This window comes from Lipotes vexillifer, unplaced genomic scaffold (genome assembly GCF_000442215.2).
Source record: "Lipotes vexillifer unplaced genomic scaffold, Lipotes_vexillifer_v1.1 scaffold738, whole genome shotgun sequence".
Lineage (NCBI taxonomy): Eukaryota > Metazoa > Chordata > Mammalia > Artiodactyla > Lipotidae > Lipotes > Lipotes vexillifer.
Genome location: NW_006769699.1, coordinates 1,513,815 through 1,538,997, shown reverse-complemented (window position 1 = coordinate 1,538,997; position 25,183 = coordinate 1,513,815). Strand labels below are relative to the sequence as shown.

The following is a 25,183-nucleotide window of genomic DNA, read 5'->3' as shown; positions in this document are numbered from 1 at the left end:
GTAGGGGAGGATAGTTAGGGAGTTTGGGATTGACATGCACACACTGCTATATTTAAAATAAATAATCAACAATGACCTACTGTATAGTATAAGGAACTCTGCTCAATATTCTCATAACCTAAATGGGAAAAGAATCTGAAAAAGAATAGATACATATATATGTATAACTGAATCACTTTGCTGTACACCTGAAACTAACACAACATTGTTAACCAACTGTACTCCAATATAAAACACAAATTTTTTAAAAAAGAAAGGATAGGGTGTAGGGGAAGTTCTCAGCCAGGCAGACAGAAGTTAGCTGGGTGCAGGGGTGAGGGGAGGTTTCCATGCAGGGAAAGCATCATGTTTGCAACCGGTCACAAAATTCAATGACATAAATCTTAGATACATAAAGAGAACTGTCATTGTTATTTCTTCATTTTGCCTCTAACTATCATGGGCTCTCCTATGTCCCTACCCACTGGCTGGGAGAAGTAAAGCTTAGTCAGATCCAAACTGTTAAGTCCTTTTAGAAAGAGTTCAGTCTCTCTTGAATGAAAGCGCTTTTGCTCCATGTCTCAGATGGCGCCCCTCTCCTGAAGACGGTGCTGTCTGTACAGGAGGAGGGATGGTTTATAAGACCTTGTGGTGGGGAGAAGAGGGAGGGTCCTCGGGTGTGGTCAGTCTCTGGGCTCTGGGGCCATGTCCCTTTGTCTGCCTGCCTGCTAGGGGCCCCCTGGCCCTCCTGATGGGGTCTGCATCCAGTGAGCCTGTGACCTCTTCTCATGCAGGCAGGGCTACCTGTGTACAGCCTCCTGGCAGACGAAGGCTCAGGGTGGCTTCAGCTGGGGCTGACAATGCTCTGAGGTCTGGCTGTGACTCCTATTCAGACCTGGCCCAGGTGATCTGGGCTCTGCCCCTCACCGCCCATCCTGAGCAGCCCTCTCTAGAAACTCCCCAGCCAGATTTTCAGTTATTTGGGGGTTAATGGGAGCAGAGGGTAAGGGGTTTGGAGAAGCTTAGCTTGAGTGCTTCCTGTAGCTAATCACTCTACACCTCTACGCCAGGACGATGTGATCACCCGTCTGGACTGGAGCAGACTCTGCAGGGACTTTGTCTGGGACTCAGAATGATGGTGGTGGGAAGACTGAGGGTAAGAGTTCCTTTCCACCCTCGCTGTCACCTTCACTTTTTAAAAGCTCATCTCACTGTCCCGCCTCTTTCTCTGTTTCACCTTTCCACAATTACCTGAGAGCTGGAAAAGGTTTCCCTCTACTTTCTGTTCTCTCTTATGCAAAACCCTATGATGGATCCCTGGAATTTCCCTCTCCATAAGCTAAAGAGAAGATAAAGCAATTTAGACAGATCTTTCTCAAGAGATAACCCGGGTCTTGCTACACATTCCTATTTTTTAATATTACCTCAGTCATTTTCTTGCATTCCTTCTGGAACGAATCTTAACCGCCCCCCCAAACAGAGAGATGCTTCTGGCAGACTGGAGTAAAGGTCACATTCTTGGATAAGCAAGAGAAGAGCATGTTAACCAATTTCGAAGAACTTCCTCCGACACATGTGTAAGAGCCCTGACTGAGAAAGAGGGTGGTACATTTAAGAGGCTGAAAGAAGTTGACCTGGCTCACAGGTAATAGGAAGAGGGGGTCTCTGCTGTGCGCCAAGGGGCAAAGAAAAGGTGTTAATCATTCAGTGCTTTACTTTGGGCCAGCAGACAGATCACAAGGCGCACAGCCCTCCCCAAGGAGGGCTGACAAACCACGGACAAGATATTGAGCGAGAGAGTGGCAGGGTCAGCTGAGCCAGAGCTGTGGTGTGGGGAATGGTCTGGAAGGACAGGAATGAGACTGGCTGCAGGGGGTTTAGTAAAGCATGGCCGCAGGAGCCCAGGTCAGAGACGATGGTGAGGACCGGGGCAGAGAGATAAAGATGGAGCCTGGGAATTTATAACAGAGACAGCCTTGTGACTCGTGGTAGATGTGGGTGCTGAAGACAAAGGAAAGCTCAAGGATAAGCTAAGATTTCTAGCTTGAGCAACAAAATAGATACTGAGGACTTTTTTCTAAGGCAAGAAACTCTTGATATGAAGCAGATCTCCGGGAATGGATGAGATGGTGGGGTTCCATCTGAGCATTTAGAGGACGGGCAACCATCAGAGTACAGATCTCCAGTACCCAATAATGAGCCCACTGCACATTTTACGAGGTGAGAAATCCAAATAAAAATATAATGTAAACTCCTTTACTCCCAGCTGTGGCATTCTCTGAAAATCTGATTTGAACATAAACTGAGGACCCTGATTTTCAGTTTGGTTCTGCAGCTGGTGGCTTAGTACACTGTATTCCTTATGCCCTTGAGAAGCTTCACTATGTATGAACCTCCATCCTCGGGTTTTAATTCATATGAAAACCTTAAACCATCTTAGGTGAATCGAATCCATGTCCTCTTACCATGGAGAACAGAAATATAAGCATCCTTTTATATGCAAATAATAGCATTGTAGTATCAGACACCAGGAACACATTTAATAGGCAACTGACCCTCTTTTCTAATTGCTGCTGACAGCAAAGTCTTTAAGTTAATTAATGTAAAACCAAAGCTCTCGTTTTGTCAGCTTTCTAAATTATGACTACTTTCTAAAGATATCATAATAAAGGCCACCTTATTTATTATCTAGGTGTATATTTTTACTCTGGATTACTTTGGAGGGTGTCCCAGGAAGTTGCCTTTCTCAGAGCTACTGGTTTATCAAGTTCTTTTTTGTGTGTGACTGAAGAAGACGTTTACTTACATTTGTTTTAACAATTTTCATCTGGGCTCTACATATTGTAGCCATTTTTTAGAGCAAGAGAATTACGAGATCTCAAATTAAATATTAAGTTCTCCATTTGGGTCTGTTAAGACTGGAGCCAAAATTATTGTCTGAAGAGAGTCATGGCTCTGTCCATGGAGCAGTGAAGAGTGTTTTGTTGTTTTTTAGAATTTCAGGCACAAGTTCTCATTAGTGTCCTAACCTGGCCAGATTGTTCAAATGTACAGCTCTGAACTCAACTAGTAACACACACTAGCTGCACCCCAGTTATTAATCAGGAATTCATTGCCAAGCTCACTGCTGCTCCGTAGTTTTCAAATGCTCAGCTGAGGGGAAAAATACGTGGTCGTTTGAAAGATACGCTATTCAACTGTTCCTGTCTAGATGCTCTGAAGTTCATTCCTGGGTGAAGCCAGATCACTAAAGAGCTACATACTGGGATTAAAACAATTAATTTCTAAAGTGAGTCGATTACTTTCCCTAAGCTTCATTTTCCAAAATGCAAAATGAAGGAAGAGTCACTCATTCGTTCAACTATTACTCGCTGAGCTACTATTCCCAAAGTATTAGGCCTACAAAATAGAAGATGACATAGTCCCACCTCTTAATGACCCTGTCTATCTGTGAACCTAAGTATCTTTATCTACATATGAAGACCAAATAGACCATTATAATCTTATGTGATAAACACAGAAATGGAGAAATATACAGGGTACAGAAGCACAAGGAGGAACACCTTACCCAGCCTGAGTGCAGGAAGGGGAGAACGACAAGGATACTGAGATGTCCTAGAATAATGCTACCCACTCTCACGGGTGTCGTGTGTTAGTGGGGATCCAGTGAGACGGGGGAGATATCACTGTCACAACTGGAAAAGGAGGAGCCGAAGTATCAGCTACAGTGCCTCTGGCTCTGACACAGACACTCCGAACTGCCTCAGTCAATATGGAAATGTATTATCTCACATGACAGAAGGTCCAGAGATAGGGGAGGTTTCAAAGTCAGTTGATTTAGTGGCTGGATTATGTCACCAACGACCCTCCTTCTTCCCGTCTCGCAGGGCTGCCTTTCCACTTGGGATGGAACACCTCAGGATAGAACAAGGTGGCTGCAGGCAACACAATAAGACATGGAAGGTCCCAAGTAAGAAAGAGACCATCTTTACTTGTGCTGCCCTCTTAGGAGGAAAAACATTTTCCCAGAGACATTTGAAGGTTTCCCCTCATGTCTCAAAATCCTGGGTTTGGGCACCTGCCCATCAGGAAAGCAATCAATAGTAAGGGCCGTGGGCTTACCATTTAGACTTAGTGTGATTATTTGGAGCCCGTCTATTTCAGAGAATCAACCACACATACTGCTGCAGGAGTGTTACAGGCACACGATGGCTGACTTGAAAGAAGTCACTCTTTCTTCTGGGAACCTCTCATTTGCCAAATTTTTAAAAATCTCTGCAACTTTCCTACCTCAATGAGATACTGTTTTTTTCTCTTTCAATGCCTACAAAGCAAGGCTGACGGAAAATGATCAAATCACATCATACGAGTCATCTTGCGGCCCAAATCCATGCATTTCAAACAAAACTTACCAAAATCTACGAGTTTAACTCCGCCCTCGATGGTTAATAGGATGTTATTTCCTTTTATATCACGGTGGATAGTTTTGTTGTTATGTAAATGCTGAAGTCCCTAGAAGTGGGAAATAAGTACTTAGTGACTTTTAAAGAAAGCATCAAAAACACATTTTTCAGATGGATGCATTTACACAAAATCAATAGGAAACACATGTTAAAGTTAACAAAGGTTCTTAAATGTTTCACACTGAGTTAGTCAAATCAAAGTATATCATTTCCACTTTGGACTATATAAAAATTCAAAAAAACAGTGCATACTCCTTAGCCCTTAGCAAATAGTTTATTTAAAATGTGCTGATCTCAACGTAAGAAAACATTCTATATACTCATTTGAAATAATGGCTCTTAAAGGAATAAACAAATAAACAATGGCAAATAAAAATCTAACTATTAGTAAAAATATACATTATCTACCTTTGCCATAATCTCAGAAATATATCTAGGGGATCAAAACTCAGGTTTCTGTTGACACAAGGAGGGTAGATCTCTAATGGAAAAAAGGAATTAGTTATGCTAAACATTTCACATTTTGCATCTTCCTCTTGCATCGATAAATACTAATGTAGTGATGCTTTGCTAAAAATAGGATCCTCACTTTTTATTTAACTGGAACTGCCTCCTAATTAATGCACGAACAATTTAAACCGCCTTACCAACAGCGCTTCACGTAAAATATAGGCAATTATGGGCTCACTCATTCTTTTGCCCTTCTTCAGAAATCCTTTCACAAGATCTGTCACTGATCCTCCGTTGCACAGCTATAAAAGAATATTTCAAGATAGATAATAAAATGATATGCCATTTTAAGTACTTGCTATAAAAGGTTTTCTCAAAACGTTTTAAAAAACTGTTCTAATTTTTTGTTTCAAACAATTATTCCCATCATCTTTATGGTTTCGTAAATGAAATGAAGATATAAACTTGTACTAGTGTACAATTAATTACTGGAACACAGTTTCCATTTGAATTAATTTTTAGAAGAGAATCTGGAGAAGCACTGGGCTTGGCTTTTAAATTTAAGGAAAAGAATTATGATTCTATAAATCAGTCTCAAATTTTAAGATCTAGGGCTTAAAAGCATTCTTGATTCCTGATAGTTTAATTAATAGTGCAATGTGTTGGGGGCTTCCCTGGTGGCGCAGTGGTTGAGAGTCCGCCTGCCGATGCAGGGGACATGGGTTCGAGCCCTGGTCTGGGAAGATCCCACATGCCACGGAGCAGCTAGGCCCGTGAGCCACAACTACTGAGCCTGCGCGTCTGGAGCCTGTGCTCCGCAACGGGAGAGGCCGCGATAGTGAGAGGCCCGCACACCGTGATGAAGAGTGGCCCCCACTTGCCACAACTAGAGAAAGCCCTCGCACAGAAACGAAGACCCAACACAGCACAAATAAATAAATAAAAATTAAAAATTAAAAAAAAAAAAATAGTGCAATGTGACCTCAATCAATGGCTATATACTGTTTCATATGTGCATTAATTTAAAAACATACCTCCCTTCTGGTAAAACTTCAGAGTGTGCTGAAGTAAGGGTTACAAATACTATTTTCGAAAACTGTTTTAAGTGTCATGTTCCCTAGTTTCCTCCCTCCACACCTCCCAAGAGTAGAGGAAAACAAGAGGGAGGGGCATGGTAGGGGAATTTTTCACATCCAGGTTTCTCTGAAGTTAGGTAACATGAAGTCCCACAGTAAACTTTCAAAGGGGCTGTGCATTCTCAGAAGAGACAAACACTGACATTAGCAGTGGAACATGAGAGGGGAGATAACTAGGTAAATGGTCCCAACAAAGCTTTGACCCCGTGATCCCCTAACGTCTGATCCATTAGCGTTTGCTGTCAGCTCTGTCTCTCCCCCCAGGGCTCTGGTCCATGGTCTCCTTGCCCTTACCCTGAACTATGGGGCCTCCTCTGACACCTCAGTGCCTGCAAACTAAGAGCCTGGCATTTCCCTGACTCTACTGACCTAAATGGAGGTAGAAAACAAAGGTGAGAGGAAGTGTATTCCTGACACCCTCATCTAAAATACTGAACACATTTTCTCTCAAACTTTTTTCTAACACAGTGATTAGATTTTATTGGATGCCTTAACACTTCTGATACATTATAGATTAGATAATAACAGCTGTGTTGGGCACATTCTTTAAGCTAGCACATTCCTAATCCATTTACATGCATTATCTGTCTATCTCACCCCACTCTGTGAAGTAGGAATTATTAGCATCTCCATACTAAGGATTGGGAAAGTGAGGCACAAAATGCTAAGGTAACTTGGAAAAGATCACACAGTAGTGACAGACCTAAGACCTCAACTTGGACAGCCTGACTTTAGAGTCCAGCCTTACATTTAATCATGACATGTCATGATCCCCCAAAAGGAGGTCTGGGTTGGCTGGTCGATCTAGCCATCACGTGTAATACTGTTTTTGTAAGTGTGTTTAAAATCTAAACACGAACTCACAAATGAACACTTCGATGCAGCTCCTTTTATAACTGGTGTCTTTCTACATTCAAAGAAAACTCTCACCTTCTACAGGAATCGGTGCAGCCCTAGCACTCCCCAAACCAGCATTTTCTTCTGCAGAAAAGGGAACACCTTTTAACTGGATAGGAAGCAGAGTGTGCTGTCCTGACAGCAGAATACAGGGTCACATTGCCTCCTCTGTGGCCCAGCAAGATTAGTTCACAAAATTATTCAAAACTGACTGAAAAGAGGGCTTCCCTGGTGGCGCAGTGGTTAAGAATCTGCCTGCCAATGCAGGGGACACGGGTTCGAGCCCTGGTCTGGGAAGATCCCACATGCCGCAGTGCAACTAAGCCCGCGAGCCACAACTACTGAGCCTGCGTGTCTGGAGCCTGTACTCCACAACGGGAGAGGCCGTGACAGTGAGAGGCCCACACACCGCGATGAAGAGTGGCCCCCGCTTGCCGCAACTGGAGAAAGCCCTCGCATAGAAACGAAGACCCAACACAGCCAAAAAAAAAATAAAAATAAATTAATTAATTAATTTTTTAAAAAACTGACTGAAAAGAAATTGAGTCCTTAAATTGCAGAGCACTTATTTAAAAGAACCAAGTTTTAGGACCAGTTTTTAAATTTCTAAAATTCATTGCAGGGTGACTGAATGGCTTTTCCTGTGTCTCCAAAGTGTGGCCTATTTGCTGCATCTTCTGTGATTGACTATTATGTTAATTCAAGAGTAAACAGCTAGGATCTTACAGGGAGAATAAAGGAGCCATAAAGAAATGTGCAGGATGAGGCTTCCCTGGTGGCGCAGTGGTTGAGAGTCCACCTGTCAATGCAGAGGACACAGGTTCGAGCCCTGGTCCGGGAAGATCCCACATGCTGCAGAGCAACTGGGCCTGTGCACCACAACTACTGAGCCTGCACTCTAGAGCCCGCGAGGCACAACTACTGAGCCCTCGTGCCTAGAGCCTGTGCTCTGCAACAAGAGAAAGCACTGCAATGAGAAGCCCGCACACTGCAACAAAGAGTAGCCCCTGCTCACCGCAACGAAGAGCAGCCCCTGCTCACCGCAACTAGAGAAAGCCCACGTACAGCAACAAAGACCCAACGCAGCCAAAAATAAATAAATAAATAAAATAAAACATAAATAAATTTATTTTAAAAAAAAGAAATGTGCAGGAAATAAAATAAAAATTGAAAAAAGAACTAATGCGATCATAGAGTTTGCACTAAGAAGTTCAAATACCACTTTCCGGTATCAATATTTCTTTGACATAGTTATTTTCCCCAACTAGTGAAGTTGAGAATACAGGATTCTTTGTGATATACACTTTAGGTTTTTTTTAAAGTAAGGTATGTTGAGGTATAATTTACATACAATAAAATTCACCCAATTTAGCATACAATTCTGAGTATTGACAAATATATTAGTCATGTAACCACAACCACAGTCAAGATATAGAACAACTCCATCACACAAAAATCTACCCTCCTGTCTCTTTGTAGTCAAACCTCTCCCCCAGTCCCTGGCAAGCACTAATCTCTTTTCTGCCCCTATGATTTTGTCTTCGCAGGAATGTCACACGGACTGAGTCATGAGGTGTGTAGCCCATTAAGTCTAGCTCCTTTGACTTGGCACAATGGATCTGAGATTAGATTTGTTGCTGTACATTCCTTCTTTAATGCTATTTTAACGTTAGTCATTCCTTCTTTAATGCTGAGTATTCCACTGAATAGATAAACCAGTTTGTTTATCCATTCATTAATTGAAAGACCTTTGAGTTGTTTCCCTTTTTTGGCAATTATGAGCAAAACCACTGTAAACATTTGCATAATAGGCTTTTCCATGAATATGGTTTTCATTGCTGTTGGGAATTGTTGCGTCCTATCCGTCATATGTATGACCTTCTAGGTATTTGCTAAACTATTTCCCGAAGTGGCTGTACCATTCTGCATTCCCACTAGCAGTGAATGAGAGTTCCAGTTGCTCCACATCCTCGTCAGCAGTTGACATTGTGACTTTTCAAAAACCCATTCTAAATGGATCTCATGTGATTTTGATTTGAGTTTGTCTAATGACTAATTTCATTAACCATCTTTTCATGTATGTATTTGCTATCCATTTACTTTCTTTGGTGAAGTGTTCAAATTTTTGGTTCATTTTTTATTTTTTTTTTATTATTGAGTTTTGAGAGTTCTTTATATATGTTGGATACAAGTCCTTTCTCCCAGTTTGTGGTTTGACCTTTTAAGTGTCTTTTGAAAAGCAGTAGTTCTAAATTTATCATGTTAAAAATTTTACGGAAAGTGTTTTTTATGTCATATCAAGAAAATGTTTGCCTAACCCAAGGTCAAAAAATTTTTCTTCTATAATTCCTTCAGGAAGTTTTATAGTTTCAGGTTCCACATATAGGTAGGTCTATAATCCATTTTGAGTTAATTTTTGTACATGTGTTAGGTATGGATTATATATGGATGCCCAATTATTACAGAACACTTTTCTATTATTCAAAGGTGCCCAGAAAACAGAAAATATGACTCTGAATTAAGCTTAAAACCTAGTTACCAACACAAGGAATAGGGGAATCTTAACTGCATACTGTTAAGTGAAAGAAGGCAATTTGAAAATACTACATACTGTATGATTCCAACTATATGACATTCCGGAAAAGGCAAGACTAGGATACTGTAAAAAGATCAATGATTAATAGGGTTCAGGGAAGAGAAAGGGAAGAATGACCAGATGGGGCACAGAGGATTTTTTAGGGCAGTGAAACAAGTCTATATGATATTGTAATGGTGGATATAGGTCATTATTTATTTGTCAAAATCCATAAAAAGTATACCACCAAGAGTGAACCCTAATGTAAACTATAGACCTTGGATGGTACTGATGTGTCAATGTAGGTTCATCAATTGTAACAAATGCACCACTCTGGTAAGAAATGTAGATTATGGGGGAGTCTATGCATGTGTGAGGGCAGAGGACATATAAGAAATCTCTGTACCTCCCTCTCAATTTTTGTGACTCTAAAACTATGCTGAAAAATAAAGTCTTTAAAATATCTGTAAAATGTACAACACAGAGAATTAACCCTAATGTAAACTAAGGACTTTAGTTAATAATAATGTATCATTATTGTCTCATCAACTGTGACAAATGTACCATACCAATGCAAGATGTTAATAATAGGGAAAACTTGGTGAGGGGGATTTATGGCAACTCTTTGAGCTTTCCACTCATTTTTTCCATAAACCTAAACCTGTTCAAAAAAATAAAATCTATTAATTTTTTAAAATCTAGCTGCTAACATCAAGAATATTCGAAAAGGTCCTAAACTAACAATGAAGGAGCAAAGAAAATTACTCCAAGTTATGTCAGACCCCTTACAGGGTCTTCTTAGAAACTAATTATTCTACTATTTGGCTGCTGCCTAAGCAGGAATAGTGGTTTAATTTTCAGAATGGAAAGGGGTCTTTTGAATGAAACTTCAAAAAGAGGTAGATTAAAACGAAAAAGAAATTATTAAACAGACCATAGGGACCAAATGTCAATAAACCACAAGTTAACTTGTGGTTGACCTCTTCCTAAAGATGCCCAAGATGAGATATCACCATGAATATTCTAAATCCTCATTTAGAATTAGCAACATTTCAAATATGCTCTAGGGTGAAATTTACTTTTGTTCAATTAGCATAAAATGCCTTTCATATATGAATAAAGTGAAAAAAAATTAACTTTAGTACGTTTGTTTTTAAGTGGATGTGAAGGATTAAAATATATTAAAGGAAATGCAAATGTTGAATTAAGCAATAGATCATAAAAAATGAAAATGACCGTTATGTTTCCATTTAAAAAGAACTGCACCCAGAGGAATGAATTGCATCGTATTAAGCCTATGCAATTCTTAAATCACCAAGATAGGTTAAAAGGGGGATTTGTAATAGGGGACCAGAAAACCCTTAAGTGTAGCTTCGCAGCACAATGCTATATAATAGGGCCTTAATGTTCTTTCACTGAACAAAACTGAAGTATAATTTTCTTAAGCCAGAGCTACACTAATGAAAGAACAGAGCAACAGTGAGAATGAATTCTCTCCCTAGGCTGCAGTCAAACATGAAAAAAAAACCAATAACCTAAATCAAAAGGGACGATATTCTCTGAACAGATCATTACAACTCACTTCCAAAGACAGCTTTTATAAGTTTTCAAAATGTATTCTGTCTTCACTGTGTTAGGAGAGATATGAGATTTTTACTCGAATTTCTGGAAAAGGACTACTGACTTCTGCAGTTGGCATTTCTGACTTTTGCTGTTTTTCATTGTTTTTGTTTATTCTAAGAAGGGTCTAAGACGCTTCGCTTAGTCTGACCATATCCCATGTGAGGCCACAAAAGCAGAAACTCTCATTTTCTAACACTCATTCTAGTTTTTACTTTGCTCATTTTATAAAAGCGTTTGAGTCTCTTTTTATAGAAACCCATTTTTAGCAAACACCTACACGTGAAGTCTTTGGTAACTGTGGGTGTAATGTTGTAAGACACGGCTGTATTGCTTGCAGAGTAACTGCACCATTTCACACTGCCGAAGTCATGTGTACAAATTCAATTTGCTCCACAACCTCACCAATACTGGGTATTATAAGTCTTTTAAATTTTAGTCATTTTAGTGGGTGTGTACTATAGCTTCATTGTGGTTTTAATTTGAATTTCCCCCCAAAAGAAAGATATTAAACATATTATATATATGCGTTTGCAAGGAGTCCAAACTTTTTTTGCACACCTTATAAGAAATTGGGTAGATGCTCTTTGTTAGGTGAAATTTCCATCTATTCCTAGAGTGCTGAGATTGTTTATCACAAATGGGTGTTGAATTTTGACACGTTTTTATTGATTTTTTTCTCTTTGATTCCATTAATACAGTGAATTATGATGCAATAAATTTTAATGTTTAACAAACTTATTTTAATGTTTTAATAAAATTGCATTCCTGGGATCAATCCCATTCAGTCATAACATATTAACATTTTTATATATTACTGGATTCAATTTGTTAATATTTTGAGAAAGATTTTTTCCAAATGTGTTCATGTGAAATGTCAGAATATATTTTCTTTTCTTGTAATATCTTTGTCTTCTTTTGTCAGTATAATGTTGCCCTCATAAGTGAGTCAAAAAGACTGATTATTTCTTTCTTAAAGATTTCATAGGATTCATTTTTTTCCCCAGAATGACAGTGTGAAGAACTCTGTGGACTCATTCCTCAGTATAACTGGTGAAAATTATAAAAATAAACAATGAGTTAAAGTCTTTGGAAATTGTTAAGGATGTACAGCAAATGAAGTAACATTTAAGAACACACCTAATATTTGTAGTATTTCATTTTGTCCTCTATAGGCTTATTAACTGTGCCTTTTCATTTTATTTTTAGTGGTTGCTTTAGCGTTTACAATATGCATCTTTAACTTAACAGAGTATGCCTTAAAATAATATTATACCACTTCATAAGTAATGTAAGACCCTTAAGACCGTACATTTCCGTTTTTCCACTCCTGTCCCTTTGCTATTGTTGTTATACATTTTAATTCTGAATGTAATGACCCCACAATACATAATTATAATTATGGTTTCAAACAGTGATTTTTTTTCTTTTAAAGATACTAAAAAATATAACATACAAAGTTTCTTATTTATCTTTATATTTACCATGGATAATATTCTTCATCTCTTTTTGCAGGTCTGAGTTTTTTTGTTTTTGTTTTTTTAATTAATTAATTAATTTTATTTTTGCTGTGTTGGATCTTCGTTTCTGTGCGAGGGCTTTCTCTAGCTGTGGCAAGTGGGGGCCGCTCTTCATCACGGTGCGCGGGCCTCTCACTACGGCGGCCTCTCTTGTTGCGGAGCACAGGCTCCAGACGCGCAGGCTCAGTAGCTGTGGCTCAGGGGCCCAGTTGCTCCATGGCATGTGGGATCCTCCCAGACCAGGGCTCGAACCCGTGTCTCCTGCATTAGCAGGCAGATTCTCAAGCACTGCACCACCAGGGAAGCCCCTGAGTTTTTATATGAAGTCATTTTCCTTCAGCCTGAAAACTTTATTCCACATTTTTACAGTGTAGGTCTCTGATGGTAAATTGTTTTCCTTTGATGAAAACATCTGTCTTTATTTTGCCTTCATTAATGAATAACATTTTCACTGTATACAGATTTCTAAGTTGAAAGCCTTTCAATGTTTTAAATATACCATTCCACTGCACTGGAGAACAGATCAGTGACCACGCTTCTCTCTGACCCCTACATGTCCTCTTGGTGCTTTTATAATGTTCTCTTCATTATTAAGTGTTCAGCATCTTGTTTATGACATAGCTTAGTGTGGTTTTCTTTGTTTATCCTACAAGAGGGATTTTGAGCTTCTTAGATCTGTGACTTTTTAGTGTTTACCAAATTCAGAAAAATTTCAGCCATCATTTATTTAAATACTGTATCTCTGCCCACCCCCACCCCCCCGCCCGCCCCTGTACTGCTCTTGGACTGAAATTACACACAGTTTAGAATACTAGATAATGCCCCATAAGTCGCAGGGGTCTTTTTCCCTTTTTTGTCTGTCTGTGCTCAGTTTAGACAGCTTCTATTTTCCGGTCTTCAATTTCACTGATCTTTTCTTCCACATGTCTAAGCTGCTGTTAAACTCAATACTATATATTTTTCACTACAGATATTGTATTTTTCTATTCTAGAAGCTCCATTCAACTCTTTCTATAGTTTTCATTTCTTTCAACATTATGTTCATGTTTTCCTTTTGAAATCCTTGAACGCTGTGATAATAGCTGTTTTAAAGTCTTTATCTGCTAATTCCATTATCCTGGTTATTCCTGGGTCTGATTCTTTTGACTGATTTTTATTCTGATGATGGGTCACCTTTTCCTTCTTCTTTACATATCTAATAATTTTTTATTTAATGATGGACATGACTAATTTTACATTTGAATGTTCAGATCTTGTTGTCTTCCCTTAATGAATGTTGAATTTTGTTCTGTCAGGCAATCTACTTGTGGACCAACCTGAACATTTCAAGCCCTGTTTTTGAACTTCTTATGGGAGGCCAAGGGAAGTTCTTATTCTAGGCTGAGTGTAGCCCTTCCTTTAACACATAACCTTTCTGGAGGGTCTCTACTAAGTGCCTCAGGGGTTCAACAAAGACTCCCCAATTTGGCTGATCAGAACGCGAGCATCTCTCAACCCTGCACGAACTCCAGCAGTTGTTCAGATTTTACTGCTTTTCAGTAATTCTTACCCTAACAATTGTTCTTTGCCTAACTGCCTGAAATCTTGCCCTATACATTTCCAGCTTGGTTTTCAGTAAAAGACTCAAGGGAACCCCTATGCAGATTTCTGGAGCATTTTTCCTGCTTAACTCTCCCTTCTTTGAAAATTCCAGCCACTTCTGCCTTCCCAATCTTTTCAGTTCAGCAAGATAGCTGTGATCTCCTTGGGAATGTCGTCCTTATGCCCGTGGTCTGGAAACTGCCTCCAAGATTAAAGATGGGATAACTGTAGTGTTCCTCTTGTCTATTTCCTTTTCTCAATGTCACAGTCTTAAGCTGTCTCTTTCCCAGTGTTTGAAAACTGTTGTGTTTTTAAAAATATATTTTATGCAGTTTTCTGGTTATTTATGGTACAACCACGCAATGAGGCAAGTCACTGTCATGGCCAGAAGCTGAAGTCCCAGATTATTTCTATGCACGCTGAAATCTGAGAAGCCCTGGCAGTGTTTTCCGAACTTTCCTTTGATAAGAATCACCTTAGTACTTGTTTAAAAAACTAGTTTCCTAAAACTCATTCTTGGAGTTTCTGCTTCAGTGAGTTTGAGCTGGGGATGATTCTTATCAGAGTATCTGGAATATATATTAAAGAACACAGGTACCACAAGTGTCCTTTTTTTTTTTTCAGGTGGAGGCTTAAAATGTTACCTACTCAGCTAGGCCTTCTTTCACCTCTTTTCGTAAAAGGTCTTCTTTTTCATTCTTTATTAGCACCCCATTTATATTCTTCATAGTATCAATAACAATGCATAATTATTTAATTTGTCTATTTAGTTTTAAATCGTCTTTCTGCACCATTAGACTCTAAGCCCCAGGATGACAGTTTGTCTTGTTCTCCACTGAATGCCCAGAACCTACCAAAATGCCTGGCCCAAAGTAATAGATAATATTTATGGAATTAATAAATGACTGGATGAATAAACTTTAGTCCCAGACACTTATGCATGCACGCACGCGTGCACGCACGCACACACACACACACACACACACACACAATGACAGAGGCCATCTTTTCACAGCCACTATGGCTGAGGACATACTAGACAAATAGACTCTGAGACAGAAGACTGTATTCCTCAAGTACTTAAGGTGCTGCTGTCCAGCCAACCAAGAAAGGGTAAATTACAATTTTGCCCTTCGAGCTCATCAGTAGCAAATGCTTAATACCAGACTATTTAACTCAATTTTGACTCTGTTTTTTAGTCTCCCGGTTTAGTGATAATCAGATGCAGAAACCTAGCGACCTCCCCTGAGCCCCGCCTACATCCAGCCCCTGATCCTCCACAGGAGATGCTAGGAATTAACGAAAACACTAAGCAAAAGAGGTATGTACATTTTACAAAGCGGGTCAGTCAAGAGATATAATAGCAATAAGCAAAAATTAATATAAGTCTGGTATTTCAAAATGAAGCATAAGTAAAAAAAAAAAAAATACATCAGTTCTCCCTTTATGCTGACATCATTAGGAAAACCTAGAATACTAAGTAACAATAAAAATTCCCATAGACGTTTTGCAAAAAAAATCAGTTCCCACAAAAGAAAACTTTCTACCCCTTCTCTTCTTAGGTAGTTTCATTACAAATGTGTAACTGGAATTTCAGAGAGCTAGCAACTAGTGCTCTTCTCTATGTTCTGAAAATGAATATACAGAGAATTTAGAAGGAAATAATTCCTAAACAGAGGCCTGTATATCATTAATGCTCAAAAATTTATAGTGTAACAGAATGAAAGAAAAAAACAGGAAGAAGAAAAATTGTATCAAACTGAAAGCAATAATTCAAAAATCACAACTAAATAACAGAAAAAATAGACTATCCAGTAAAATCTGAGCAAGTAATCCCCTTCTTAGAATTTCAATTCTGGATCGAAATATAAATAAAATGATTTTTCAAGATGAAAAATCTCTGGGCAGGAGTTTGTCTAAGCTGGTACGGACCCCCTGGCACATGCCAGGCTGATAACGAGGGATATTAATGATGGCTCAGCCCCTCCAGGACACACCTTCTTTATGTAGATTCACATCAGAAGTCTAGCACTGTTAGCATGACTCTCTGGGTAACACCACAGCCCCTCTTTGGCCATCCTTACCCTCATGCAGAATAATTTATTGGGGCTTTATTATGATAAGAGGTATAATTAGTAGTCATTTCGTAGAATAAAGTATTTATGCCACAAGCCAATTTTCTGAAAGTGCCTCTAAAGCAGCACCTGCACCATTCATGTTTATAAATCAGGTAATTGTACATCTAGCCACTTATGTGTATATATAATTAGTCTAATTTGCATATGTGCAAATCAATTACCTTACATACAGTTTGCCAACTTCTTGCTTTCTCTGTGTTTTTCCCCCACTGTGTAAGTACAAATAGGTCAGATTCCTGAAATACTGTTTTAATAAATTACCATTTATTCTTTTTTCTCAAGGCTTTTAGGGATATTTCCAATACCTCCATCTGATAATAAAATATAAGGACAAAGTTCAAAGAAGCTGTTAAGTCTCTGCTGATTCATTATATCAGGAAGCCACTTTGCTTGTACCTGATGTTCCAAAAGCATTTTAATGAATCTTTTCTGCTCTCTCAAAAGAACATTTAACTATGATCTGGAGTCTCCAACTCACACCTAACTCCAAGTGATTATACTGAGAAATGACAATATAATTAGAATAGGAATTTGTTAGGCATAAAAGACAGTGACTGATCTCATTCAATATCTTTAAACTCTGGGCAAATATCTGTACCTTGTGTCCTTGCCCATTTAGGCCTACATTAGGCAGAACACCTGTATCTTCAAATGCTCATTTTCCAATGATTCAACAAGGAAAAAAATTAAAGATGCATTACTGAAAATGTTCTGAAGGATATAAATATACAAAATTTTATTCAAGCCTGCATTAAGGATTTGCAGAGCATCGCATCTCCAATACACAAACACAAATATGAAGTAAATTCTATACAATTCACCATTAATTTAAGGCAAATGGTTTAAGTTCATAATTTATATTCTATTTCTTAGGTAATTATGTTGAGATGAGTAAAAGCTTTGTTTTAATGCATGATTTAACTAAAACTATAAAGCTATCTTGAACTAAACTGAGAAATACAAAATAATTCTGAAATCATAATAAATTGCCTACCTTTGAAGAACACAACTGGTTATTTAAAAATTTTTTTAAACTTCTATAAAATAATGCACAGTTTCAGATTCTGAGAAGGTTCTTGAAAATTCTGTTTTACAATTCTGAAAGACTCTGGTTCAATTAAAGGTGGCAGATTAAACATATACATTTATTTCCTCTCACATGTGAATCTCCATTAAAATGCTAGTAAAGGAATAAAAAAGTATAAAACCACAAGAGAAAAAAGAACAAAAAGGGAGAGAAGTGGAGAAGAGATCACACCAAAAATTTTCAACATGGCATGCAGATGACTGAGTGGTAACTGAGCAATGCAGAGGAAGCCACAAACTGAAGTGCTAGCTGGGGGCTATTTTGAGGTCACCTGAGCAGATTAATCCAGACAGGTCAAGGTAAGAGTGAAAGTGGAGGAGGTGGGAGGGGAGGGGTGGAAAAAAGGGATCCTTTGGAGGTCTCTCATCAAGACTTGACACCCTCTTACCCAACATACAAAATATCAACATCCAGGAGCCTGCCTGAGCACCACACACACACACACACACACACACACACACACAGATGGGGGTTCTGATCCTTAGAAAAACTGAACTGAACGGACTCAAGATCTGGTGACATCAGTAGCGTGGATAACGGGAGCAAGGCACATAACTACATGATGTGCGAAACAGAGAAGTAACCTGGGCAAGAGGAGGCAAAAACGGTGGATTCCACCCAGGTGAGCAGCAGAGAGATATCAGAGGTCAGATACCTGGCAGACCTCCAGAATGGAGCAGGAGGGCATAGGGTTCCAGAGGTGCAATTAATAATCGTGCCAAAATTCAGAATACGGATTAGGAAATGAAAGAGTAGAGAAGTTTGGCCATCTATTTCCAGGTACAGCAGTCAACACAGCAAAAGCACAGACCTACCTGCTCAGGACAGGGTCGCACCACTAACCTGGATCTACACTAATAATGTTCTGTATTATAAGCCCTCTGGTTCTACTTGCTTTTTATTAATCAAGTGAATGCATTTATTTTTAAAAAGATAAAAGTGATTAAGTCTATCTGAAATTATATGAACTGGAAAAATACGCTAATTTCATAAATAATATTGTCAATCATTTTAAACATACAAAAAAAGATGAAGGAAATATGTTCAGGGGTAAGAGTCGTTCTTTCTATAGTTTCAAGTATTTTCTACAATGATCACTACTTGTAGATTCGTTTAAAAACCATAATAGAAAAAATATAAAGTATGGAGACAATATAATTTATAAATGATTATTGTGCAGGAAAATCAATGGCACATTCTAAAAAAGAAACAGCATAATCAAATGTTAATGAAATAATGTGAATGCAAGACACAGAGAACAAACCTGTGGTTGTCAAGGGGAAGCGGGGTGCAGGGGAGGGATGGATTGGGAGTTTGGGATTAGCAGATGCAAACTATTATGTATATAATGGATAAACAACAAGGTCCAACTGCACAGCACAGTAAACTATATCCAGTACCCTGCGATAAACCATATGGAAAAGAATATGAGAAAGAGTATATCTATCTATCTATAGATAGATAGATAGATATGATTGAATCACTTTTCTTTACTCCACAAACTAACATTCTAAATCAAATATACTTCAATTAAAAAAATAAAATAATGTGAATACAGTAAATAGATGCTGTTAAGGTGATCAAATAAAGGTTTTACTAGCCCTGAGTTTGACAAGAGCAGCTTTTAAAAATTTTTATAAATTTTACTGGAATTAATGATTACTTCAACTTGAATAAAAATACTCCATGAAAATCAGAAGAAACACATTCTTACATTCTTCTAGGGCTGGCAGTTATCTTAGTGGGGCACCTTCCAGTACTCCTGCATTAGAGAGAACTGTCCCAACCTATTCTCAGAAATTGAAAAGGCAGACTCTATAATTTCCGTTTGGCAACTTATTCAATATTCAACACCATTTCTAGTAAGGTTTTTCCCCATAAATGTAAATACAGTTGACCCTCCGTATCCACGGATCACGCTGTTTGAATCCAACTACGTGGAACCCACAGATATGGAGGACCCACCGTACCTGGTTCTGTAGTTTATGTCATTAGTATTCAGTGAAGCCAGAAGAATAAATTAGCAGCTCGCCATTTTTGTCTAATGAAGCCTCAGGTACATTAATTTTCTCTCATATCATAGCACCTGGCACTGAGCTTCTGTCACGTGTTATGTTGAACAAAATATGGATGAATAAATAAAAATTATAGTGAAGTCCCTTTATAACACGTTCTTCTGAAAGAAAAATAATCCTGGTTTCTTTACTCTTTTATTGTGGAAACATTTTCTTTTATTGTTGTTTCTTTTTTTTTGTCTGCACAGCGTGTGGGATCTTAGTTCCCCCACTAGGTATCTGACCCGTGCCCCCTACAGTGGAAGGGCAGAGTCTTAACCACTGGACTGCCAGGGAAGTCGTGAAACATTTTCTTTTAATCTTTAATTAATTTTCTTTCATTTCCCCATTTTCTAAAGATGGCAAGACCAGAACTGGGCATAACATTCTACAAAGGATGTGACCAGCCAGGAACATATTAGAACTGCTTTACGGGGTCAATGTTACATAAACATTAAGTCATTCCAAGACAACACTGCAGGGGTTTCCCTGGTGGTGCAGTGGTTAACAATCCGCCTGACAATGCAGGGGACACGGGTTCGAGCCCTGGTCCAGGAAGATCCCACATGCCGTGGAGCAGCTAAGCCTGTGCACCACAACTACTGAGCCTGCACTCTAGAGCCCGCGAGCCACAACTACTGAGCCCACGTGCCACAACTACTGAGCCTGCGCGCCTAGAGACCGCGGGCCTAGAGCCCGTGCTCCACAACAAGAGAAGCCACCGGAATGAGAAGCCTATGCGCTGCAACAAAGAGTAGCCCCCACTCGCTGCAACTAGAGAAAGCCTGCATGCAGCAAGCAAGACCCAACACAGCCAAAAATAAATAAATTAATTAAATAAATTCATTAAAAAAAAAAGACCACACTGCAAATTTCCACATCTAAAATAATGTTGAAACACTCACCTCAAGAACCAACCACAGCTTATCTCCATTTATTTTATCCTTCTTAAAGTACATGCCATAGAATCTGACCACATTAGGGTGGTCAGAAAGTGCTTTTAAGATGTTGTACTCTGCTTCAATCTCTTCATCAATATCCTAGTTTCAAAAAGTCATGGGGAGAGAATGGTGAGAAAAACATGAATGAAGTCAAAGAAACAATTTAGGGGCTTCCCTGGTGGCGCAGTGGTTGAGAGTCTGCCTGCTAATGCAGGGGACATGGGTTCGAGCCCCGGTCTGGGAGGATCCCACATGCCGCGGAGCGACTGGGCCCGTGGGCCACAACTACTGAGCCTGTGCATCTGGAGCCTGTGCTCCACAACGAGAGGCCGCGATAGTGAGAGGCCCGCACACCGTGATGAAGGGTGGCCCTCACTTGTTGCAACTAGGAAAGCCCTCGCACAGAAGCCAAGACCCAACACAGCCAAAAATAAATAATAAAATAAATATTTTTTTTAAAAAAAGAAACAATTTAGACTACCAAATGTAGAATTTTATTTTGTCAAAGCAAGGTCAGAATAGTTTTTACTGCACTCAGTACTATGTATTGAAACTTCTCATTACACTGCTTAAGGGGAGAGATTGTGATTTTCCTGCTAATCAAATATATATCTAATTACATTTATTTCATTGAAAAGGAATAAATAAAAGGCTATTTTTGTGTGCAATGAGAAAGAAACGTTTATGGAGAACTACCTAAGATGATTTTCCTTTCTTTGTAGTGTTAACTTTATTTCGATGGCAAAGCCATTTATTTGAAATGAAAATTTTTAGCTGGTTCATTTTGTTTCTTTGAAGTACAGGATATTAAGGCTATCAAAAACTAGTCATACATGCAATGAACTCCTACCTTTCCAAAAAAGTGAAAGAGTTAAGTTACATAAATTGGCATACAGCCTTTAGTTAGCTAAAGGCCCATTCACCAGAACTAGAATAGGTTGTTATCCCATCAGTAAAAGTGCAAACGTGACTAGGTACTTAGTCATGTATCTAGGAAAATCACATATACATGAAACAACTCACAGAGTCATAAATAAGAAAAAGACTTCTAATATTTTATGGTAACATTTAATGTCCACACTGTTTTAAGACAGAATCATGGAATCAGAGAGCTGGAAAGAATTTTAGACCAGAGCTCTAATTTGAGAGGAAGAAACTAAAGCTCAGGGCAGTCAGAGTCACAAGAGCTGGTTTGTGTGAGATCCAGGACTAGTCTACTGCCTTCTAGTATTGCTCATTTCCTCCCTACCTTGGAGAGAAGATTATAGTTCAAAATCCATAACAGTAAGACCCTTTTGATAATAAAAAAAAAAAAGCCACTCTGCAAAATGCCTGGGTGCATCTAAATTTATTTTATTAAGATTATAATCTTCTGGTTATAAATCTTTTTTATTTGACTTGTGGCATGATGAATGAGAGTAAATAAAGAATTCTTAGAGAAATACGCAGGTACTATGACAAGAATAACAGCAGCAAAAGAACACATTTCATACTGTAGTTATGAATCTACATGTTTCATTTGAGCAATAGAACAAGACATGATTTATGACGTTAGCAGTATACCAAACATGAGTAAATTATGAAAGAATAACGGCTACATGTATTCACAAGCCACTTGTTCTTGTCCACAAAGAAGCAGAGGAATGGGAGAGAGACACTGATTATGGGGCGATTCATTGGGATCAGTCTGGAGCCCTTTCTCTCGCCACCATGGACCCCAACCCTTAACACTGAAGACCAAAGGACAGACCCATAATTGCAAAGACCAGAGGTACAGTTACTTTGGTACAGCCTAATTTGTGTCTCTCTTCCCTCAGTTTGAACGGTAAGAACTTTCCAACAGGGAAACATGAAGACATGCAGCATCAGTGAAGCCTGGTCACAGTGCTATTCATTTTTTTCCGTCCAGTGTACCTAATTTACTACTTGAAAAGAAACCTCACCTTCCCTCTCCTCTGCTCAAAGATATATGAAACTATGTAGTTATCATGGATTTAGCAGAAATAAACTATCAAAAAAGAGTAACAGCAAGGTGAACAGAAGCCCAGGGGCAGACCTTTTGCAGAGTCCTACGGTTTATGAGCGTAGCAGCGGTGACGAGGACTCTGATGCCCTCCCCACACACATCACGTCATTTCCATCACACAGTACTCCCATCACATGTGCAAGAGCTGGGTAATTGGAGAAGTTGCTCTCAGTAAAGGTTTGGGGATTATGGGATCACTGAGCTTATTCTGGCTCCCCCAGGTGCTAGGGGAGAGCTACGTATGTCCCAGTAGCTGAAAACGCTCCCAAATGTCCAGCTCTCACTCCCAGAAAGAAGAATCTCATCCATCTCCTCATGCTCTTAAAGGCAAAGAAAGATGAGTTTCCCTCATCACAACTGGATTTCCCCAAAAAAGCAAAGGAGGAGCCCATTGGGGCACTGCTGAAAAAGAGGCCATGTGGACTGACCATGACATTCAATTTTTCACAAGGAACCTCACCCTGGTTATAAAGGAACATCATTTCTGCTCTGGAAACACTTAAGTAAACCTGAAAATTAACTTCCCTTTTCTGAATGAAATTTAATTTAAAAAATATTTCTGGTTTGGAATAAGAGGAATTCTGCGTGAAGCCTAAATAAACACAGGAAGAAAAGGAGATCTGCTACAGACGATATTTTAGGATTACTTCTAGACCCATAAATCTGTATTCTGACAACACTTTGAAATCTAAAATAATATTAAATCAACTGTTGAGCTGTTGAGAGTTGTATTATTTATGTACTTATTTGCATTACATATTTATTCTTGTATCAAGTATTTATTATACCTTATTATATATGTTAAGCATATAAACAAGGAACCTCTAACAAGTAGACTTATTTTTTTAAAACATTTTCTTCAAATTGTAACTGACATTGTGATAAATAAATCAAGATAAGATACCTAGAGACTTTTTAACTGTTTAATACAGATTTTTTTAAAAAGTTAATTAGCAGGAAAAAAAAGAACCAATGTGACTTACATGAATCGGATCCAGAATTTTGACTGCTGCTTTTTGGCCATTTTTCTTATTCAACACTTTAAAAACTTTTCCATAAGTTCCTTTGCCGATTGTTTCAGTGATTTCCCATGTATCAGAAGGATCGGGAAAGTTATCAAAGATGATTGTTTTTCCAATTAATGGAAGCATCTTAAAAGTTTAAATCACTGGAGAGAAAAAGCACAGAGTTTCATCTACATTTGATTGGTGATATTAAATGGCACACATAAACTCATGGGAAATTATCTAATATTTTCACTGATATGGAAAATACACAGCAGTAACCAAATGTACTGAGAGTCATGGAAAAATTTTAATTTCAATTCTTTTTTGCAAACAGACGAATACGAGTTTAATAATGCTTTGTAAGCAGGGCTTCCTATGTTTAATACAGTTCCACTTTAATTGCTACTAATTATTTTCAGATTAAAATAAGAGGCACATATTTAAATCATTTTGATTTACTGCTTTATACTCATGAATCAAAGAATTTTAGAATGAACCTTAGAGATGATAACATTCAACCTCTCCATCAAAGCAAATCCCACACTTTAAAATGATTGTGTTTTATACCACTGGTCTATGTAAATAAAACCCAGTGATCAGTCCCCCACTGCTTTTAGGATGAAATTTCTTTCGCATAAAATACCAGGTCCTTTAAAATATGGCCATTGCTTAATTTCCTAGCCTCATGTCTCAACACCTCTTCTCTCAGACACTACAAACCAGCCACTTGGGATCCCTCAGGTCATTTCTTTCTTGCCTGAGGATCTTCATATACACTATTCCCTCCCACTTCTGTGGTTCCTTTGCTACTACTTATCTTTTCAGATGTTAGCTTAGATGTCATTCCCTCCAAAGGTGACCACTCTCCATCCCATTTGGGTTGTGTGCCCACCTCTGCACTCCAAGACCACTCTGAACCCACCTTGACCTGATATTACTGTATGCCCAGCACCTGGCACAATGCTGAAATAATTAGGAGAATATGGCCAATAAGGTCAAGTGATTTTTAAAGAGATTTTATACATAACCTAAGATAAGATCTTCCAAGTAAAGCTTTTAGCCTTTCATGTTCCCCTTATATTACATTCAACCATTTCTATAAAATTACAAAGGAAAAAAAAAAGGAACAGAAAGAGAAACCAGAACTTGTAGCGGTCCTCAGAATTTTTCAATTATCTGTGCAAAATCTCCCTCTATTCGATGTTAAAACGTTGATGCAAAAAAAAAAAAAAAAAAAGTTGATGCAGTTGTGCTTGTATGTGTATGCATACACACAGAAACACATCTATTAATAAATGTGTTAATATTACATACTAATATTTAGCCCATGAAATGCACTTGTCTGACCACAACTTTCAACCTCATTTAATCCACCAATCCACTGATTCCTCGCTTTCTTTATATCCATCAGATCTCTTCCGTCTTCATTCCCTCTTCATTTTCTCCTTCCCCAGCATATATTCTACAGCTTGAATTATTATAACTTCCTTGCAAATGCCCTCAGCACTCTTGTTCTTCTCTTTCTCCACCACCAGTCTCCTGGGGTTAAGAAACCAACTCTGGTTAAACTCTGCATCTTCTTCACACCTATGTCTGTAGCTAGAGAAAACCACACAACTAGGCTGTGTCGTTTCACTTTAAATTCAGGATAAGAAACTTGTAAGTAGACCCTCAATGCTGCCCAGCAATTCTACTGCACTTGACTGGTT

General features: G+C 38.6%; 1 protein-coding gene across 1 annotated transcript in view; it reads right to left on the bottom strand.

Annotated features, from left to right (window-relative positions):
- The window catches only part of MYO3A (myosin IIIA), a 176,002-nt gene extending 152,384 nt beyond the window's left edge, over positions 1-23,618 (bottom strand). The window contains exons 1-4 of the mRNA XM_007445869.1: positions 23,451-23,618; positions 20,406-20,540; positions 5,090-5,194; positions 4,392-4,491 (exon numbers count right to left, since the gene is read on the bottom strand). Of these exons, the coding sequence (XP_007445931.1) occupies positions 4,392-4,491; positions 5,090-5,194; positions 20,406-20,540; positions 23,451-23,618 (508 nt within the window). The remainder of the gene's footprint in view (positions 1-4,391; positions 4,492-5,089; positions 5,195-20,405; positions 20,541-23,450) is intronic.
- Between the last annotated feature and the right edge of the window lie 1,565 nt (positions 23,619-25,183).